General features: G+C 43.3%; 1 protein-coding gene across 1 annotated transcript; it reads right to left on the bottom strand.

Annotated features, from left to right (window-relative positions):
- Window positions 1–7,619: 7,619 nt before the first annotated feature.
- On the bottom strand, window positions 7,620–21,623 carry LOC311109736 (sodium/potassium-transporting ATPase subunit alpha-1). Its single transcript, XM_084152708.1, has 22 exons — window positions 21,422–21,623; window positions 15,622–15,738; window positions 15,336–15,395; window positions 14,293–14,496; window positions 14,030–14,143; window positions 13,805–13,939; window positions 13,589–13,706; window positions 13,047–13,315; window positions 12,621–12,929; window positions 11,984–12,118; window positions 11,631–11,823; window positions 11,305–11,480; window positions 11,075–11,211; window positions 10,774–10,924; window positions 10,439–10,607; window positions 10,198–10,352; window positions 9,965–10,088; window positions 9,132–9,277; window positions 8,884–9,014; window positions 8,689–8,790; window positions 8,377–8,468; window positions 7,620–7,876 (listed from the first exon to the last, which is right to left on the bottom strand). The coding sequence occupies exons 1-22, from the start codon at window positions 21,431–21,433 to the stop codon at window positions 7,848–7,850; spliced, it is 3,078 nt and encodes a 1,025-aa protein (XP_084008834.1). The 5' UTR covers window positions 21,434–21,623; the 3' UTR covers window positions 7,620–7,847.
- Between the last annotated feature and the right edge of the window lie 627 nt (window positions 21,624–22,250).

Below are 22,250 nucleotides of genomic sequence, written 5' to 3'. Positions count from 1 at the left end.
TAGAGGCTATGTCCGAGGCAGGACAGTCGAGAGCCTTCCAGGGATTGTGTTGATTCAAAGAGGCATAGCATGGAAGGAAATCTGGTCGCCCAAGCTTACATATTGTAAACATGCCCTATTGGAATAGGCCTACTTTAAAATTAATCCTTCCTTCCTTCTTTGAATGAATGATTGATCTGACATGACTGGATGGATGAAAGCTATGTAGTGGAACCCTTGCTTTCACCTGTCCAATTAGTCATTGCTTTCACCTATCCAATTAGTGATAACTTCAAGGAAGGAAGTTGGGAACGAAGGATGTGTTTTTAAAGTATTCAAACAGGGCCCTTGAACACTTTCTATGTTGGATCTTATTTAGGGCACAATAACATTTATCATCCATTTCCCTTTGTACTGTGTACTTAAAACGCCATTAGAGAGATTGTCTACGGTGCTCGTTTGGCACAGAAACTGTGTCAGTTTCTCTTCAAGGTTTCAGCTCCATTTTTAATGAGTGCAGAGGTGAGAGCAGTAAGCCCCATCTCCTCCCTGAAGGCGCGCTACAGCCCATTAGCGCCGTTAGCTCCACAGTAAAGAGAGCTCTGGAGAGTGGAGGGAGAAATAGAGAGATCCACAAACACACTGCCTGTAAGATTAAGATCTCTTTATTGGTCAATTGCACACATGGTCCAATCGAAATTTGGCTTCCGCTTTTATCCCAATACCGCCGAAAGACACACATACACAGACATATACAGGTTTTGGAGCTAGCCCCCTGGGTAACCACAGAACAGGGACCAGTGCTCATCAGAGCTCCCTCGTAATTTTCTGCCTCATTTGAGGCTTTTAGAAAAGCAATGGACACTCATTCAGTAGGTCGACTGCAACAGGAGACAGTGTTGTTAGCTACAGTCACTTCCTGCTCTTTCCTGGTCTCACTACACTTTCATCTATAGTTCCAGTTACCTTATGGCTCAGTGCTGTGTTACACCTAAAAGCCTGAGGGCTGGCTTCTTGCACTTGTCAAATAAAAAGCTTTGTACGTCACAGGAGGCTGCTGAGGGGAGAACAGCTCATAAATAATTGGCCAGAACGGAGCAAATGGAATGGCATCAAACACCTAGAAACCATGTGTTTAATGTATTTGATACCATTCCACTGATGCCGCTCCAGTCATTACCACGAGCCCGTCCTCCCCAATTAATGTGCCACCAGCCTCCTGTGTTGTACGTAGCCACGTAGTATCTGTTTGAAGACCACTTACAGCTGTAACAATAACAAACAGTTAGCGCAGCACTGCAACTGCAAAACCGTAAAGACAATGTACTAGCGTGCCTCAGGAAACAAATGGACTCAGATTGTCGACTCAAGACTGCATTAGCCCATTGAGTTAAAGCCTAGGCGTTAGCTTTGGGAGTTATAACTCATCTTCATTTTCCAAGCAAGGCGACTCATCACGGAAGCTGAACCAGCTCCACTATACATGGAATAAGGGTGGCTGTCTGTGCAGCATGGCAGCAGGCTATATAAGGACAGTAGGCAGTTGATCTTATCCACAGCGAGGCCCAGCGCCAGACAGAGCTCTTTAACAGAGCCAGCTGAGGGGTCTGGATGAACTTAATCAGATGGGCCAGGCTACAGAGGGACAGCCAGACCATGCAGTTATTGTACTGGGTTCAAACAGATTTCAGTAACAATTTTAGTCAGGATTGACTTCATATCACTTTTAGTCTGGATTGACTTCATATCAATCATATCATAGTCATAATCATATCATAGTCATAATCATATCATAGTCAATCATGTCATAATCATATCATAGTCAATCATATCATAATCATGTCATAGTCAATCATATCATAGTCAATCATATCATAGTCATCATATCATAGTCAATCATAGTCATAATCATATCATAGTCATAATCATATCATAGTCAATCATGTCATAATCATATCATAGTCAATCATATCATAATCATGTCATAGTCAATCATATCATAGTCAATCATATCATAGTCATCATATCATAGTCAATCATAGTCATAATCATATCATAGTCATAATCATATCATAGTCAATCATATCATAATCATATCATAGTCATAGTCAATCATATCATAGTCATAATCTTATCATAGTCATCATATCATAGTCAATCATAGTCATAATCATATCATAGTCATAATCATATCATAGTCATCATATCATAGTCAATCATATCATAATCATATCATAGTCATAGTCAATCATATCATAATCATATCATAGTCATAGTCAATCATATCATAGTCATAATCATATCATAGTCAATCATGTCATAATCATATCATAGTCATGATGGTATTAGTCAGGCAGACTAGAGGTAGGGGCATCTAAAGGATATTTGGATCAGAAGAGGTTGGCACATTATTTTAACCCTCTTTCATAACAGTGTTGTAATACTGACTTACCAGATGTGTTTTAATGAATACCCTAGACCAGGGCTCTCCAACCCTGTTCCTGGAGAGCTAGCCTCCTGTAGGTTTTTGCTCCAACCCCAATCTAGCGCACCTAATAATTAGCTGGTTGATAAGCTGAATCAGGTTAGTTAGAACTGGGGTTGGAGTGAAATGCTACAGGAGGGTAGCTCTCCAGGAACAGGGTTAGAGTGAAAACCTACAGGAGGCTAGCTCTCCAGGAACAGGGTTGGTGAAAACCTACAGGAGGGTAGCTCTCCAGGAACACCGTTGAAAAGCCCTAGACACTGATATATTATGAAACTTAACATCAACAGAACAGAACAACAACTGGAACTGTACAGCACATATTGTAAAGCCTTGGCTCCTAACCTAGGCTATACTATGGTCAAATAGAATCAACCCTCTCATTTCCATGGTCATAGTAAAACCCACTCCCCATCTCCAGTCATGTATAGCAAACACAGACCAGCTTAACTTCTGCTGCCCAGAAGTCAAACAGTGATTAGAGAGGCTACAGCCGCCTTTCCCCTCCAGTAGCCAGGTATCGATTATCACCTGCTGCCTCGACACGCAAACTCCAGGAAACGGCTGCATATTTCAACAGGGGCATCGACGGAATCTCTGACTGGGGGTTCTGGAGAACCAGACCCCCTGTAGATGATGGAAGAGCAGGCAGGCAGGTGTGTGATTTGGAATGTGATGCAGAAGAATCAGAAAGAGATTAAGCCCAGTACTCATTGGAAGCCAAATGTTCCAACTGTACTAATGTTCTATTCCATCGACTGACTGAGAGTTCCATTTGACTATTCAGTCTAAGGAGAAATACAGGCCTAGCACAGAGGAGGAAGCAGCAGTCCCTCTCCAGGTCTAAATGAGGCAGAAAATACTGAGGGAGCTCTGATGAACACTGGTCCCTTTTCTGTGGTTGCTCAGGGAGCTACATCATGTTTGTGGAAGTGTTTCTCTCTTTCTCCCTCCACTCTCCAGAGGTCTTTACTGTGGAGCCAGCGTCATTAATGGGCTGTAGGGAGGAGATATGGCTCACTGCTCCGATCTGCACTCATTCAAATGAAGCTGAAACTTTAAAGAGAACCAGACAGACACCATTTTTTAACAGCACACACCTTAGTGCAGTAAACTAAGCACACCGTATAGTGAGGTGTTGGTGCTTGGATCAAAGAGATACCATATGATTGCTTATGATCTGTAACAGTCTATCCGATATGTAAGTTGTTGCGTGAATGTAAAAGGTGCTCCTATCTGGCCTTTCCTGACCTTAAAAGTTTTCAAACACAAGATGTCATCGAGCAGCATACGCTCTGTTCCCGGTAGAGGTTAAATTACAGAATCTGAATCCCTTGAGTGTTATGGAACACTGAGTGCCTTAAAATATAAACATGAAGTTCCAATGAAAATCAGGAAGTGATAGGAACTTCCACCGACAGGCTATTGATGACAGAAAAGTTGCAGAAAATTCCAACTATGACCTTCAGTGACTACGGAACCACTAGTCTACACTATTTAACTGTTGTACACATTCTAATATTTTTCATGATGACATTTGTAGTGTAAGATATGAGTGAAACCACATTCCTTCTCTCACAGTGTTGTTTAAACAGTCTACCTTTCGATAGGCCTACACCATGAATGAAAAGAATCTTGAATGGGGCTGTATTCAGCCAAATCACTATAGAAACCTCAAAGTTCCACACGGTGCAGGAAGTCTGTTTGTTTCCATGCCTACTGTTCATGTGAGCCTTAACTACCATAGAACTGAAATGGGGCAGATCTAGAATGGTCATTCTCATTAATTGAATGCAGTGTTCTGTGTGGAAGTTTATAATTCAGTATGTTTTTCAGTGCAAGAATGTAGTTGGCTGACATTTTGGTAGGTCTGTGTTAAATCAAGTGGAATTTGTAGCCATGTCTGTTTTACCTATTTCTAGCCTCACCCCTCTCATTTTTGGCCTCTTTCCAGACCTGCTAAAGACCTGCCAGAAGCACCCCTGGGAGATAGAACTTCTGTAAGTATAACGTTTTAAAAACTTTCTATTTAAAGGATAGTTCACCTCAGTGGTGCCAATCTTTCCCATTCATTTGAATCCTGAGACATTTAGGCCACATTTGAGGCCTGACAAACTTTGGCTTTGGAGAATGAACTATCCCTTTAACTGGAAGCCACATAGGCCGTCCTATGAGAGTAAGGGAGGGGTGTGGAGATTGCACAGTGCTGTCAACCCAAACGCTGTTTCGCAGCCTGACCAGAGACGGAAGAGAGACATCCCACTCCCAAATCGTTTCTGGTTCATATACAGTCAATGAACTAAGCAGACCCAGCTGCTGTCGTATTGGTGTCTATGGGAGAGCCACCCCTTAAGCAGACTGGACTGTGACCATTTTTTTCAATGGTAAAGCCTGAGTAATACATCTTCTTTTATCCACAATCTTTGGCCTGACATGAAGTCTGGTAGGGACTGACAAAACTGGACTGTGCACTGACACAGAAAGCCCAAGCTTGGGGATTGTGACCTTATGACAGTTTTCTTTCCTTGTGTATGGATGTTGTGCACTGTCGTCTCAAGCGTCTTCCACTCCACAGACAGACTGGATGTGAAATGCCTACTTTGGTATTTTTTGTATTTTATTAGGATCCCCAATAGCTGTTGCAAAAGCAGCAGCTACTCTTCCTTTAGCAAGCTGGGTTAAATTGTAGTGTGCTCAGTCGGAGTGGGGAGTTATCAATTAAATGTTTTTGGTAGTAGACCGGTTTTCTGAACAGTAGGTAGCTTCGCTTCTTATTTCGATAAGTCTGGTTGCAGCTTTCGACAAACAGCCCTGTAGATAATGTAGCCTGCAGTAGATCTACATTTTCTTAGTTGTCAATGCTGCAGAAGTGGTTGTTCCTTTCACCATTTCTATGGCAGGTTCAGAGAAATCAGGAGTTCTCCTTCTCTTGGCCATGCCGTCAGAGGTGGGACTAGAGGTGGGACTAGAGGTGGATAAAAACCGTTTAGCTCCGTTCCCAACCCTCAAGCGTAGGATATTGGATTAGGCATTCCATAGCTACTTTTAAAAAAACACCCACCCACAGGAGAGCATTGCTACTGTAAACTTTATACAGTGGGTTTGAATTAAATATACAGTGAGGGAAAAAAGTATTTGATCACCTGCTGATTTTGTATGTTTGCCCACTGACAAAGACATGATCAGTCTATAATTTTAATGGTATGTTTATTTGAACAGTGAGAGACAGAATAACAACAAAAAAATCCAGAAAAACACATCAAAAATGTTATAAATTGATTTGCATTTTAATGAGGGAAATAAGTATTTGACCCCTCTGCAAAACATGACTTAGTACTTGGTGGCAAAACCCTTGTTGGCAATCACAGAGGTCAGACGTTTCTTGTAGTTGGCCACCAGGTTTGCACACATCTCAGGAGGGATTTTGTCCCACTCCTCTTTGCAGATCTTCTCCAAGTCATTAAGGTTTCGAGGCTGACGTTTGGCAACTCGAACCTTCAGCTCCCTCCACAGATTTTCTGTGGGATTAAGGTCTGGAGACTGGCTAGGCCACTCCAGGACCTTAATGTGCTTCTTCTTGAGCCACTCCTTTGTTGCCTTGGCCGTGTGTTTTGGGTCATTGTCATGCTGGAATACCCATCCACGACCCATTTTCAATGCCCTGGCTGAGAGGAGGTTGTTCTCATCCAAGATTTGACGGTACATGGCCCCGTCCATCGTCCCTTTGATGCAGTGAAGTTGTCCTGTCCCCTTAGCAGAAAAACACCCCCAAAGCATAATGTTTCCACCTCCAGGTTTGACGGTGGGGATGGTGTTCTTGGGGTCATAAGCAGCATTCCTCCTCCTCCAAACACGGCGAGTTGAGTTGATGCCAAAGAGCTCGATTTTGGTCTCATCTGACCACAACACTTTCACCCAGTTCTCCTCTGAATCATTCAGATGTCATTGGCAAACTTCAGACGGGCCTGTATATGTGCTTTCTTGAGCAGGGGGACCTGCAGGATTTCAGTCCTTCACGGCGTAGTGTGTTACCAATTGTTTTCTTGGTGACTATGGTCCCAGCTGCCTTGAGATCATTGACAAGATCCTCCCATGTAGTTCTGGGCTGATTCCTCACCATTCTCATGATCATTGCAACTCCACGAGGTGAGATCGGAGCCCCAGGCCGAGGGAGATTGACAGTTATTTTGTGTTTCTTCCATTTGCGAATAATCGCACCAACTGTTGTCACCGTCCCACCAAGCTGCTTGGCGATGGGCTTGTAGCCCATTCCAGCCTTGTGTAGGTCTACAATCTTGTCCCTGACATCCTTGGAGAGCTCTTTGGTCTTGGCCATGGTGGAGAGTTTGGAATCTGATTGATTGATTGCTTCTGTGGACAGGTGTCTTTTATACAGGTAACAAGCTGAGATTATGAGCACTCCCTTTACCTGTATAAAAGACACCTGGGAGCCAGAAATCTTTCTGATTGAGAGGGGGGGTCAAATACTTATTTCCCTCATTAAAATGCAAATCAATTTATAACATTTTTGACATGCGTTTTTCTGGATTTTTTTGTTGTTATTCTGTCTCTCACTGTTCAAATAAACCTACCATTAAAATTATAGACTGATCATTTCTTTGTCAGTGGGCAAACGTACAAAATCAGCAGGGGATCAAATACTTTTTTCCCCTCACTGTACATATTAAGCCACAAGAATGTTATCAGCAGGGTTTTAATACTCAAGTGCTGCCAGTTGATAAGGCTTGCCTTGTGCTACTGATAGAAGTTTGTTCCCATAAGATGGATGAAGGTTGCTCTGACACAGGCTTGCTAGTGTGTGTAGATAGTGTTTAATGTCAGGCAGTAGATGGATAACAAAGTGTGATGTGAATGGGTCAAAAGGTGACATGAAATATGGTCTACATACAGTACTACAATGAGTGAACAACTAGCAGTGTTAGTTGACTCCATAATGAAAGCAGTGCTCATGGTTTAAACTGAGTGAGGAAGTGGAGAGAATCTCCAGGAAGGATAGGAAAATAATGACCTGAAGATCTGTTGATGCTGTGCTTATTCTGGCAAGTCTCCAAGTTACACTGAGCTCTGCTGTGCCAAAAAAAAAAAAGTACAAGGAAACGTGCAAGCACACACACACAAACCATTGACACCAAAGTGGGAACTGACTGAAAGTTTATTTATATTACTGTTAAAAACATGTATAAAATTGGTCCTGTTCCAGAAACAAGGCACACAATGTCAATGTCTTGGTTCATCATTGCAATCTCAGGGTTTTAGTATCAAGCATTCCCTATATAAAAACACATCCAAATTTTACAGAACTTAAAATTCCGAGCAGCAAGACAACCATGCAAGAACTTGAGCGATGCAAACTGGATGCTTTCTAGTAGTACGTCTCCCTCTCCACCCAACCTAAAACAGAGAAGATAGAAAACAGGATTTAGAGATCAATTACCTCTGTCAAACAGGTGGACTAAGGAAGGCTATATCGTACATAAACAATGATCATGTTAACTATCAGTGTGTGGTTCAGATGATCACTGAGGAAGATAGTCAAGTGACCGACATCTTTAACATCAACTTCGTCTCTGATAGCATACCGGTTTAAATCACACCAAATGCATTTTATAAAGCCCTTTTTACGTCAGCAATTGTCACTGGAGTGGATTAGACTCCCAAACTTGTCCGTGTCCACTGTCTTGCACTGACTAGTGCATCGGAAAATTAAGCTGCTGCTTAAAGATTTAGACTTTGCTTGTTTGCCAGATAGGCTACCTAAATATGCAGCCTTACTATCTTCCTGAGAACAAGGGAAAAGCTTGTGGTTTTGAGAGCCAAACTGAGGACCTTAGGACTTGTATGAACAAGTACGGCAGATAGTCACAGTAATAACTAAAGGGATTTAGCCTCACCTCCTGGGCTGCGTCGGATGATCAGTTTTCGGATTTCATCATAAATAAAGATGAGGAGAGAGTATGGGAAGGCGCAGAACCACCAGCTGGGTCTAAGGAGAAAAGAAAAACACAACATAAAACAAAAATAACAGATCAGAAATGACTCCAGACCGGAATACACCAAAAACAGATGTTAGTATTTTAAGCAACACATAGATAAGCTTAATAGAAGTCCTCCTAGGGTTTAGTCTTTATTGGAAAAATTGTTTTTGGTTGTACAAAAAAAACAAAAAGAGATGAAGTGTACCCAACTGAAGGGTCTTTACTTACTTGAGTGGGTACATTCTGAGAGCGATGCCCATTCCAGGACAGTAGGACAGGAAGGCGGCCAGGGCTGTCTCCTCAAACAGGCCAAAGATGAGAATCTTGTTCCTGAGGTGGACAGAAGCAGCATTTAAATCGTCCTTTCTTTGACAACAAAAACGAACAACAGCCGATGCTCTTCAAAATGGCCACTGAACTCACCTCATTCCCTGTTGGAAGACTGAGTTCCTCCTGGTCTTACAGATGATCAAGTCGGCCCACTGTACAACCACGATACTGGCGAAGAATGCTGTGTGGCAGGTGAACTCCACAATCTTTCTCTGTTCATAAGTCTGAGGGAAAGAAAGTCAGCAACAGAGGGAGAAACAGTCAAAACAGTCAGCTAATCATCTAGAAATCAGACCAATCAACTAGGCTCGTGAAAACCACATTGTTGTCTGCATACTCACCCACTGCTGGCCATAGCTATCCTCCAGGTCGTTGCAAAATTTGTTGTCCCAGTCCACACGGATACCTAGCAGTCTGGAGGGTAAGAACCCGTTCTCAGCAAGGATCACAAAGTATGTGAAGAACCCAGCCAAGGCCTGGATCATACCTGTGGAGAGATGGGGAGACAGGATCAGATGGGTGCAATTGTATCAGATTATATCCATGTCATTCTGTCTGTTGGTTTTTCCATGTTGCACCAATCTCCATAAAACAAATTTAATAATTGATTGTCAGATACACCGGATAGGTGCAGTAGAATGTGATGTTTTACAGGGTCAGCCATAGTAGTACGGCGCCCCTAGAGCTAATTAGGGTTAACTGCCTCGCTCAAGGGTACGTCGAGAGATTTTTCACCCTGTCGGCTCAGGTATTCGAACCAGCGACCTTTCAGTTACTGGCCCAACACTACAGTGATTACCAAGGAGTATCACATTGGTGGGAGACGTTCGCGACCCATGATATGATGCAACAGCAGTATGTGAATGCTGTCCATATCAGTGTTTCCTCTTAAGGAAAGTCCTGCTCACATGGAAACCTCTGAGTTAAACCTATTTTTGTCTCCATCAGCAAAGTGGGAAACTCTTTGAGCCAGAGACATCCCATCATCACTCAGAGACCCCTTCTCTTATCACCAGGGAGGCGATTTCTGACGCATACCCCACTCCCAGCTAATCCCAAAAACACCCAGTCAACTTAAAGAGTCTATAATCCACTTTGAGGTGTATGAGATGTTCATCTAAGAATGAAAATATTTTGTTTTGCGCAAGTCAGGCTTTGTGAAAAGGGGTCTTACCGATTTGACCATAGGCTATGCTGATAAGTCTTTCGTTCACCAGTTTGTCTGTTTTGGAGTTTCTGGGCTGTCTCTTCATGATGTCGCTCTCGGCAGCTTCGTAGGCCAGAGAGATAGCGGGGACCTGGAAAGTTGAGGAGGATTTTAAGAATTTGAATAAAGCAGAACGGTAAACAAAGAATTCGAAAAAAATCAAAAAAAAAAAAAATCAGGAAAATTCACAAAATCCTCACCATGTCAGTTCCCAAGTCGATACAGAGGATGGTGACGGTTCCTAGGGGCAGTGGAATGTTGGCGATGATGAAGAAGAGGAAGGGTGTGATTTCTGGAATGTTACTGGTCAGGGTGTAGGCTATGGACTTCTTCAAGTTGTCAAAGATCAGACGACCTAGGAAAGGTACATAACGTTAGTGAAAATAATGCAAAATAGACGGAAGCCCCAAAATTATAAATCCACTGAAATGCTGCGTCTACCTTCTTCGACACCAGTCACGATGGAGGCAAAGTTGTCATCTAGGAGGATCATGTCGGCAGCCTGCTTGGAGACATCCGATCCAGAGATACCCATAGCAACACCGATGTCAGCCTTCTTCAGAGCAGGAGAATCGTTCACACCGTCACCTGTCACAGCCACAATAGCGCCCTGTTGATAAGGAGGAAAGGTGTTTGAGTCTAAGGAGAGACAGGAGTCTAGAGAGAGAACTGGTAAACACATTTGTAATTTTAAAGGAATTTATCTACGCTACATTCACTCTGTTTACTTCTCTTGTGAGATAGGCCTAGTGTCTTTAAGTTGAGCTGAATATTACCTGGCGCTGGCAGCCCTCCACGATAATAAGCTTCTGCTGAGGAGAGGTTCTGGCAAACACAATCTCTGTGTGATATTTGAGGATGTCGTCCAACTGTTCAGCGCTCAGGTCCTTGAGGTCACCGCCATGGACCACACAGGCCTTGGCATCCCTGAGAAGAATTGACCCTTTATTTATGGGAAATCCCATTGAAATGAAGACATTTCTATAATGTCTATAAGAGCTCATGAGAAGGCCTTCAAAACTGAAAAATGTTGCGAAACTTTCCAACAACAGAACTTAAATACTTTTTTTGTATTACCTGGGGTCAACTTCGTTGACTGGAATGTTCAGACGAGCAGCAATGTCCTCAACAGTCTCGTTTCCTTCAGAGATGATGCCCACACCCTTGGCAATGGCCTTAGCAGTGATGGGATGATCACCAGTGACCATGATAACCTAAGGGAAGGAAGGGAAGAGGAGTGGTCTGATCACAGTGGCTGCTATGTGGATTGACTGAAGAGTCTTGTGTCAAGTATTACATTACCATACCTTGATTCCAGCACTCCTGCACTTGCCCACAGCGTCAGGCACAGCAGCACGGGGAGGGTCAATCATGGACATTAGGCCAACGAAGCACAGATTCTCAGTGGGGAAGTTCACCTCTTCACAGTCAAACTGGAAGCCCTCAGCAAACTGGTCATCAGGGAGCTGGAAATGACAGAAACCTAGAAGGATACAAAATGGTAAAAATGTGAATTGAAAAAAGGAGCAAAAGCACAACTGTACAGCTCACATTGGATCATTTCACAACACAGATGGAATAACAAAAAATACAGTAGTATTGACTAGTGATAACTGAAATCAATGACTATTACCCAGCACTCGCTCTCCCAGACCACCCAGTTCCATGTAGGCGTTCTGGAAAGAGTCTTTCAACTCATCATCCAGAGGCTGTTCTTTGCCCTGGATCAAAATGGTGGAGCAGCGGTCCAGGATCCTCTCAGGGGCTCCCTTCATCACCAGCAGGTGCTTGGACTCACCCTCATTCTTGTTTAGGTGAACGGAGAGCTAAGGGATACAATTATAGGGGCAGCCATTTTGAAAACAGATTACCAGAATAGGGATAACCATTTTGATCTCTTTGCCAAAAGGAAGGGTTTTCAAAGACTTACAGTGAAACATATATCCTTATTTAGTGTGGCAGGTTGCTACCCTGCCATTGACCTACCTGATATTTGTTGGTGGAGTTGAATGGGATCTCAGCGACCTTGGTGTACTGGTCTCTCATGCCTTGCACAGACCCACAGCACAGCTCGATACACTTCAGCAGGGCAGACTCTGAGGCATCACCAGCCACATCTCTCTGCGAGGGGGAAACAAGTAGGAAGATGAAGGGACGTGGTATGCTGCTGGTGCACACTCTCTTTCACACACTAGCACCTCCGAGGACCCGAAGTATCCTTCCATGCCCCAAGACATTAAAACGCTCTCCATCAATTTAAACAGATTTTATAAGAAGGACATCTTTGTAGATTGAGCCTGGTAGAAGAAGACAGACGGTGACAAAGAGAAACTGAAAGCAAGGGGTGGAATTAAGTGTGATAATCACAGCTAGTCCAAGGCGAGATGATTAACGGAGAGTGGAAATGAGAGGTTATATTCCAGGGGATTGCAAGGGCTGAGGCGATACGAGGCACTCAGGCGACACGGGGGGACCCAAGGGACAGGGGAGGAATTACATAAGGTGAAAGACAACCCTGTTGAGCCTTTTCAGCAGCTTTACATGATGAACTCCTTTCGATAGCTCCATGTGTATACTGTTGTCAATTCACTCTGGGGAAATGGAACATTAAAAAAAGACTCACTTTAAGGATAGGAATACCGCTCTGTTCTGCCAGGAAGACGGCACGGTTACACAGGCCAGCGACTCTAGCCAGGGCAGCCCAGGTGGCAGAGCTCCTGTCGAAGGAGGTACCGCTCTGGTTCTCTGTGGTGTCAGCCTCATGGATCTGGTTGTCGAACCACATGTGAGCCACGGTCATTCTGTTCTGGGTCAGGGTTCCGGTCTTGTCAGAGCAAATGGTGGAAGTGGAGCCCAGGGTCTCCACAGCTTCAAGATTCTTCACAAGGCAGTTCTTCTTGGCCATACGCTTGGCAGTCAGAGTTAGACACACCTACAGAGAAAGGCAAAAGTCACTTAACATGACTGTCAAATAAAATTGGCAATGTACTGGTTTTTGGAGCCATATGTGAAGTGTTTGAAAAAAGCACTCCCGAAAGACAGTACTCACAGTTACAGTGGCCAGGAGACCCTCAGGCACGTTAGCGACAATGATTCCGATGAGGAAGATGACAGCCTCCAGCCAAGAGTATCCAAGGATGAGGGACAGGACGAAGAAAGACATGCCCAGGAAGACGGCCACACCAGTGATTATGTGGATGAAGTGCTCAATTTCAATGGAGATTGGGGTACGTCCGACTTCCAGGCCAGAGGCGAGGGTAGCAATACGACCCATAACAGTGCGGTCACCAGTGTTGATGACAATACCTCTGGCAGTTCCTGCAGGAAATAACAATCATATTTACTACTGTTGAACAGCACAGCTGACAGTAATTCAACCTCAGAAATAGTTGAAATTCTGTATACAGCTACAGGACTTCATCAAAGCTGGCCCAGTCATGGTTTGTTTTCTTTTATTTATTTGTCAGGGACCATGTACAACATGCCCTTGCACCATATGTAGCTAGATAGCTAATTTTCAACTGTAGTCCCTGGGAAGAAAACATTTTATTAGGTTTGTTTCATCTGAGCAACTCTGCTCTGTTAAAGTACCTTCAACACAGTTGGTAGAGAAGAAGGCAATGTTCCTCGTCTCCAAGGGGTTGTCATTGGAGAAATCCGGAGTACGTGTCTGGGGCTCAGATTCACCAGTGAGGGAGGAGTTGTCCACCTGAGTGGGGAGAGAGAATAAGATTAATACAATAATGAATGGCACAGACGTGGGCGGAATGTGACGTATTTGAAGCAAGGGGATTTTAAAGTACCCACTTTGCAGCCGCTGGCAGAGATGATTCGCAAATCAGCGGGAATCCTGTCTCCACCTTTCACCTCCACCAGATCTCCAACCACCACTTGTTGAGCGTTGATGTTCATCTTCTCACCGTCACGGACAACCAGGGCTTGCTACAAGGCAGAGGATAACAAGATTCATCTTTAGATTTAACAATAAGAAAAAAATACATAAACATAAGTGTTTCTAAAAACAGGTAGTACCTGTGGGACCAGGTTCTTGAAGGAGTCCATGATCTTTGAGCTCTTGGCCTCTTGGTAGTAGGAGAAACATCCAGTGACAATAACGACAGCAGAGAGTACAACACCCAGGTACAACTGTGTGGGACAAAGATGCAGAACGTGTTAAAATTAAGGAAACTCCCCACACAAACACCAGTACAAAAGTTCTACAAAACCCAAGCATCATCTGCTTCCAATTCCATCAATGTCAATTAAAATCAACATTCTTCATCTTAGATTCTTACGTTATCATTGGCCGGCTCATCCTCCATGGCTGCCTGGATTCCGTAGGCCAGGAAGCAGAGGAGAGCGCCAGTCCACAGCAGCATGGAGAACCCGCCAAACATCTGCTTGCAGAACTTCACCCACTCAGGGGTAGTGGGAGGAGGGGTCAGGGAATTTGGGCCATCACGGGCAAGGTTCTCAGCAGCCTTAGCACTGGATAACCCCTGAGGAAAAACAACATTGTTTGTGTTACGTTACATGTTGAGGCCTCAAATTAGGATGCTGTAGGATGACTTTATTTTAAAGGAATGGGTGCTCCCCTCCCACCCAATCTTTTAAGGTGATACCATTATTGACCCTTGCTATAGTCAGGCATATCTAGCCACCCCTTCTTGAGATTCTCTCTTGTGCCACATGATAAAGGAGAGGAATCAAATTGTCAACAATAATATCTCTCTGTGAGGTCTGTCAGTGGTAGACAGACACTACAGGTCCAAGTCATAACTCTAATTTCACATAAGGCAGATAAACAAGTCAATGGGGCTCTGGAGAGAGTCGAGGTGCTGGCAGTTGCCAGGCAACTCACTGCAAACAATGAAAACAGGGCCATCTCCTCTGCTGGGTTTGAGCGCATCCTAAATCTGGGCTGAGGTGTTACGAGCCTGCTGCTTGTGAATTATTCAAAAGGACCGCTCGGCTGCTAAGCTGTGCTACCAAGTTTGGAGGCGGTAAGCTACTATTCAAGAGTTCATTTGCATGGATGTAAAAGGGGGATAAAGCATCTCTCGTATTGCCTCCCCTCTGATCGCCTTGGATGTTTTTCACGTCCAATTCTATGATAACCCCCTTCTTCCACGGTTTAACAATTGGAAGAGATCCCAAGAGTCCGAAACCCATAACTTGAGCAGAACTTTTCAATTAATAATTGAAACTATACGAATTGAGGAGAACCGAGCTGAATTGGTCGATAAGCAACTCATTTGTTAACAGAAAACAGTGCAGGGGAGATGAATGAATCGTCAACTGAAATGAAAATGAGTAATGAGTGAAGCGCCAGACTTACCCTACTAAGGTCGGTGCCGTATTTGCGGTTGAGCTCATCCAGGGTCAGTTTATGGTCATCCTATTGGACGGAGATTAGGAACATGTCACTGACAATCGTATTGCACTGAACCTCTGCACTCTGAATGCGTTCGGACACTTAACGCCAAGGTTTTCATGTTTACTCAAGATTGCTATCAAGATAAACATACAGTACATTACGTGCGTCTCCAATCTTGACACCAACACATGAGTTACCAAGACTCAGTTCCTGAAAGACAGGATGAAAGTGAGAGAAGCCGACTCACCAGATCGACTTCCTTTTTCAACTCATCCATGTCCCTCTCCTTCTTCATGGCCTTGGCATTCTTCTTCTTGCCTCCCTGCTCAGAGGTCGCCGCCAGCTCATACTGTTCCCGTCCTTCCTACAGAGAGAGGGCGAGAAGAGATTGTTAGGAGAGAACATCACTATATATATATATATATATATATAATACAAACAAAAAAAAAGGTAGAAAGAGGCCATTTAGAGCTCTGCCTGAGAAAATAAAATCAACTCATGCTAAAGCCACTGATGCAGAATCAGTTTTCATAGTAATGTATAGTTTTCCATAGTGCTTCCGAGGCATGCATAAAACCCAAGTCTGGGGGCCCACTCTTGAAAGGTAACTCATTGAGTCAATATGAGAGACTCACACATTTGAAGAAAGGATAAAATGCTACTTTGTTTACAAATGACTTACCAACGACTTGTGGGATATTGATGTAGCATTGTTCTACTGAACGTAACCCCAGTTAACATTTACAAAACAAACGTGACCTAGACAGGTATGGTGCAACAGGTGCAAAGATAGTCCAAAGGGACAACGGCCACAACTATCACCTGGTAGGCGTTCACCTTTTAGCGTCTATGACCTGTGATAGATAGCCCAATTACTTTCACTACTCAGCAGAAGAAAGTCAGACGTTTTAAAATGGCATCTGTCTGAAGATCATGAGGAATGCTTAATGAACAATCATGTCACTTTGCTCAACTGCATCAATAAGAAGACCTGTGGAATGGTGGGGCTGAGGTTCATTTCAACATATTCCACTGTAATCCAGGAATGTCAGACTATTAGGCTCTATATCACAATACCTTGTCCAAAATAGGGGTAAAATGAACTCTCCAGAGGGGAAAAGATGCACACCATTGGCTCTGTTGTCTTGAGTACACACAGAACTTTCTTCTGGAGTCATCTCATTGTGAAAGTCCAAAATAACCCTGGCGCCTCACCTTCTGCAAACACCACATTGTTCATTCACTCTTTTCCCTTTCTCCATTATCAACCTGTCACTTTTGCGGAAGAGGACAAAGACCTGTTGAAGAATGCTCGTCGGCTAGACAACTGAAAAGGGGAGGGCGTTGTGACACTGTACCAGCCAGGTGCGGCAACAGGATAATGCACAGTACCAGATAAACATCGGTCAGGCAGTTAGCGATCATAAATTATTCAGGTTATACTGGTGTTCAGAAGTGTTTTGGCTGTGGAGGAAAGAGCTCTACATGCTTTTCTTGATTTGACCCTATGGGGTTACACAAAAGCTGCTTGACTGTAAGGAAGACAGTTCCTGGTTCAGAATGTGATCCCCAAGTCACAGGGGCATGACTGATTATCAAACTTTGTTTGGTTACAACTGAATCCAACATAAGGGGTCCTACTAGTTTTTTTTGCTGTTGGAACACTAAAGGGTAGAGGTGGAACGACAAGTCCTGCTGGCGTCTTCCGGGCCCCCTCAAGGAATCTGTTGTCGCAGTCCCCTGTGGTCTTTCTATTAGTTGACAGGCACATTGACTTGCCCTTCTTGGAAAAGCACCCCCCCCCTTCCTACTAATACTATTTAGAAATATCCCTTTTACTTTCCCAATATTGTACGGATCAGTTATTACCACAATGAAGCGAGGCTGCTGCTTTGAAAGTATTACTCAGCTGTCTTTCAAACTTAACAGGAGGCTACTGCACTGAAAACAGGAAAGAAGCGTGGATTTCAGCAATGGTGTTGAATCTCTCACAATACCGATCACGCAAACAACAGGTCCCGCTACAAGCCTGAGAACAATGAGGCTTTGTACCTCTGTTTAGGATGAAAAACAGGGCAGAGAAATATCTTTAGAGTGACTTTATTCTGGACACAAACTGTACAGTCACAGAATTTATTCAGACCCTGTTAGCAAAACACTTAAAATACCAGTCTTACCGCATTCTTACGTGGGATTACTGTAATGATTTGATCTGGGAGTGGGAGCAACACCACTGTGGTAAACAGGCCTTGGGTCTGCATGCCATTTTTCCCATAGTTCAGAGTAGTATATTCAACTGCGTAGTCGTTGTTCTCATTAACGTTGCATATGGGAGGGAGTGAGTGTAATAAGTCAGGGAGAGAAGAAAAAAAAGAACGGTGTGTGAAAGAGAGAGAAAGTACGTAGGGTGGGTGGAGAAGGGGGTGAAGCCGGCAAGACTTCCCTTTCAAAGAGGACAGAACGAACCCATTTGAAAGAACGACAACCGTCCTCATAAAAACAACGGCGATAGACAGAACAGAGCCTCAGTGAGACGAGGGGCCTCTCACTTTTACGCTAAAACAACACCACCGCCAGCTCAACAAAAGTTCATAAGAGACGGTCGAACGGGTGCATATTTTACAGCCAGGGTCGAATTCCTATGAACACCATTCCTGGTTCTGTTCCTGTACGTGTGCCAAATACAAAAGCTGCTCACTCAAGCATATTGGCTCCTCCTCACCCTGGGACTTTGCCCCGTTGCTACAGGCGACATAACCACACCTCTCAGATATCTGAATGGACAGAGTCACGTGTTACTCTCCTCCCCCTTTTCTCTCCCTCTTCAGTTTAGAAAAAAGTACATTTATTCACAAGAAACATGTTTAAAACTCCCACCACGTCCTCTGGAAGAGTCACTGTTTCCAAACAGAACAAAAGATGGTGAATGCCAGTGTTTCTCCTTAAGACCCCAGGAACCACAGTTAAAAGCATAATACGAATCAATGGGATGCAACTTCCTCAATTGCGTTGTGAAATGTAGGTTAGAACAGAACGCACGTGGCTATTGCGAAATGCCGATTGTGAGTAGGCCTATGTGAAAAATGTTTTTAACAAAAGTATTTTTTTAAATTCCTCAGCAGTTGGAACAATAGAAATTACCGTGGAGGAAACTGAACGTGTAATATTCTCCATAATGTTTAGGCAGCTAAGCTAAACCGGGAGAGAGTCTCTGTCACAGAGATGGGGTGGCGGGTGACAAAAGGGATGCCTAATACATAGTGACCGTTGAGCGGAAAGAATGTTAAATCCTCAGGGGAGAGAGAAAGAGAGAGCGCAAAATAGAGGAGAGAGAGGATGAGCAACCAAAAATAAGAAGAGCGCTAGGGAGCGAGAGATCGCAGGTCTCTTGGTTCCACAGTGGACCCCTGGGGGGAATGAATGGTCAGCTGAGGCCACAACCTGATAGCAGCTCAGAGGTGGAACACCGGAGAGAAATAAAGAAGTCCCCAATTACACCGCCAAATAAAAAGGCCTTGTTTTGGACATATTCTAGACCTCATTTGTTTACAGTGGAGATTTTCCACAAGCCACTTTCCATCGCACTCAGTGGTGGAATTTTTAAAACAATGACAAACCCCCCCCCCCCCTTGATGAAAAATGTCGAGAAAATACGCGGAAAAACTAAGAAAGAATGCCCCCTAATAACGTTACAGGAAAACGGCCTTGTTTTCAGATCATCACAGTTTATTTTGAGAGTTGGAAACAATAGCCATAGAATTCAATTTTGGGAAGGAACTTTTGTGCGTTCCAATTTGTTGACAGTGAGCAGTTGTATCCCATCATGCCTCTTGCTTTTCCATTTCATTACAGAAAAATGAGAATAAAGCTGCATTTTTACTCCATTCAATCAGTTCAGAAAAATTCAGCCAGCTCCCCTCTGAACTGGAACCTATGAATGATGACAATGCAGCAACTGGTGCCTCCCATCTTCACAGCAGTCTCCCTTCCTTCCAAATACCTCACCACTCTCTTACCACCCCTTGCTCCCTCCATCCCTATACCACCCTCATTCTCTCCCTGTACCCCTCACTTCCCCCCTCTCTCATGCCTCTCTGTGGACTCCTGGAAATCATTAGTCCGGCTATTCAAGCATCTGTGCCTATTGCGCGTGTACTGGACCGGAGAGAAGGGGTGGGCTCAGAGTGTTCACCACCATACAGGGGAAAGAATCAAAAACAACACTTGGAGGTTTGCTGCTCTGCATTCACATCATACAACACATCTGTCTCTCTAGCCACCCCTCTCTTACTGTAGCTGTGAATGCATAATTGAACACTGTGCCTGTATAATCAGTTGCCCAGAAGGGAGTGGCGAGCCTTTTATATGATGCGATTACCCTCCCCGATATCCCACCAGTCTGCCATACAGTAGTCAATACAGTACCCAAATATAGGAGTCACAGGTAGCTGTAAAGAACTACTAAATAATAATAAAACATTTATAAAAAATAAAAATCACTCCAATAATTGATACATTTTCCATCACCATAAATTGCAGGTAGTTATTTTGACAGGTGTGATGACAAACTATATTGCCTTCAAGAGAGAGGAATATACAAAAAAATCTAGTGTATTGAACATCATTGAGCAACTGGGTGATTTGATTTGTCTTGGACCGATTTGTATCAAATTTAATACAAACAATTTAATTTTTTTAAAGCAATCGCTTTCATTAATAAATAAGGGGGCTGTAGTTGATGTAGGTATTCCCAAATACACTTTGTAGGCCTATCTTTCTGAAAAGTTAACATTCACAGACTGTAGGCTATGCTACACAAGAAATGTCATACACAACCATATGCCAAATCCTTATGCGACCATGTAGCCTTCAGGAGGAATACTTTATTTTTATTTTTTAAGAGATTTTGTAGGAGCTCAAATGTTATGAAGGGACAGTTCGGTATTTTCCCCGCAGAGTCAGATGACGTCGTGGATACCATTGTTAGGTCTCTGCGTCCAGTATTACGAAAGTTAGAGGTAGTTTCGTGAGCCAATGCTAACGACTTCAAGTCATTGCGCTAACGCTAGCAATTTCCTTCAAACTGAACGCAGACATAAAAATGGTATCCACGAGTTCATCTGACTCTGGGGAAGTAGATGAGGACTTCGTGCTAAAAATCCAGAACTATCCCTTTAAGCAGCCACGGTGACTTATTCCAACGTAGGCTAGCTACATAAAAATAAACAACTACATTCGTTCAACGACCATGAAAAAAAAACTTCGGCGCATGAATGATATTGTGACAGTAGGCTGGACTACGGTTATTATTCAAAACAGAGACTTTCGCAATAGCCTACAGTCGCAACTACATTTAACCAATTGATTAGGAATCTGAATATTACATATTTCTCATTGATTAACATACAATTCAGTCAAGCGGGTTACAAGTCACTATGAAAGACTCATTGAAACAAAGACCACTTCTATTTAGAAGTGTGCTACAGGCTCTGGATGACCGTGTATCTCAAAGTAACAAGTCACAAGATAGCATGTCTGTCCCCACTTCCCGCAACTCGAATTTAAACAGGCCACGCTACATTTGTAGCCACCTTTGTGGCTGTTTACTTCGATGAAAAGAAACATTGTATCAATCTTCAAACTTCTCTTAAACCGCCAATTCTATCATCGCAGAGTTTACAAGCTTTTCTCAATGGCGACTAGATCCAACCTAACCAACCTGTGGCTCTTCAGTATCAATGTAAAAAGAACACGTTTTTAACCCTAATTGACACTCGATCAAGACACTGTATGAAAGCAACTTTTGTTCAGCCTACAAAATGCGGAAGTCACTTTCCCCTCGCAGGCATTTTGAAAAAATGCGGCCATCTACGTACATGTGATAATTTCAAAACAACTTCGTTTTGTTTTCAACAACCCCCTGTATTATAATAATAAAAACTCCATACCACTTTAGTAGCCTACAATTAAGAATAGCGTAAATTAGGCTACAGTAGAATTTCATGGAGGAGCTGGAATGTGAAGATGGAAAGAAAAAGCGCACTTACTCCACGTCCCATGTTTGCAGTTTTGTGGAGGAAAAAAACGTATTGAACAATCAAATCCCAATTTACTTAAAACGATTTGAAAAATGTATTGCCCCAGGATGTGCCCTTATCCACACGTGTCACTCCTCCCGGACACGCATCCAAGCTCCCCGTCTCATTAAAACGTCCAATACTTATATACAGTGTTCTTTCGATCGTGACGTCTGCACTTTTTGCCATGGTAACATAGAATGGAGGGGCGGAGTCCCCATTATTGAACGTTTTACGATTATCGGCCTTCATAAAGTACGATTGAATCCATGGCGTGACAATGGACTTTAGTCTCTGTAACTTCAAATATTTCTGAAGGAAAGTCACTTGTTTTCTTCTGTGCAGGCTTATTCATATCAGGATGAAATCTCTGTCAATATCTCTCACCACTCCTATTCATAATGGGTACTAGCCTATCCTCAATCCTCTTTAAGAATATCTCTACATTTTTTGTTTGTCCCTTTTCTCTTAATTTCCCCATAGATTTAAGAATGAACATTATTTAAACACACGCACACATACTCACTCAATCTTTCTCTCTCAATCGCTCTCTCTCCCTTCATTCAACTTATTTTAACCTCATTTATGGAAAGCGATCATTTCAATTTAAACTCCATCACTGGTCTTTAGGAGTTTAAACTAGAACGAACCAGGCCGTTAAACCCCGGAGGATGTAAACTTCCCTCCTGACCCTGTCATGAACACTTCGTGGACAATGTGACCTTGTCAGAAGAGTAATGGAAGCCTGGAAGATGACAGGTTGTTGCATCTACAAATTATTAACTCTTTAACTGTGGCA

Source organism: Coregonus lavaretus, assembly GCF_964263955.1.
Source record: "Coregonus lavaretus genome assembly, chromosome: 35".
Lineage (NCBI taxonomy): Eukaryota > Metazoa > Chordata > Actinopteri > Salmoniformes > Salmonidae > Coregonus > Coregonus lavaretus.
Note: the sequence above shows the minus strand (reverse complement) of the source record. Positions and strands in the feature narration are given on the sequence as shown.

Bases quoted from the DNA above. Each gene is read 5' to 3' on its own strand.
- LOC311109736 (XM_084152708.1), bottom strand. The intron at 13,707-13,804 runs GTGGGTACTTTA...CTCCCCACTCAG, and splicing joins TCTCTGCCAGCGGCTGCAAA to GTGGACAACTCCTCCCTCAC. The intron at 11,212-11,304 runs GTATGGTAATGT...TCCTTCCCTTAG, and splicing joins GCAGGAGTGCTGGAATCAAG to GTTATCATGGTCACTGGTGA.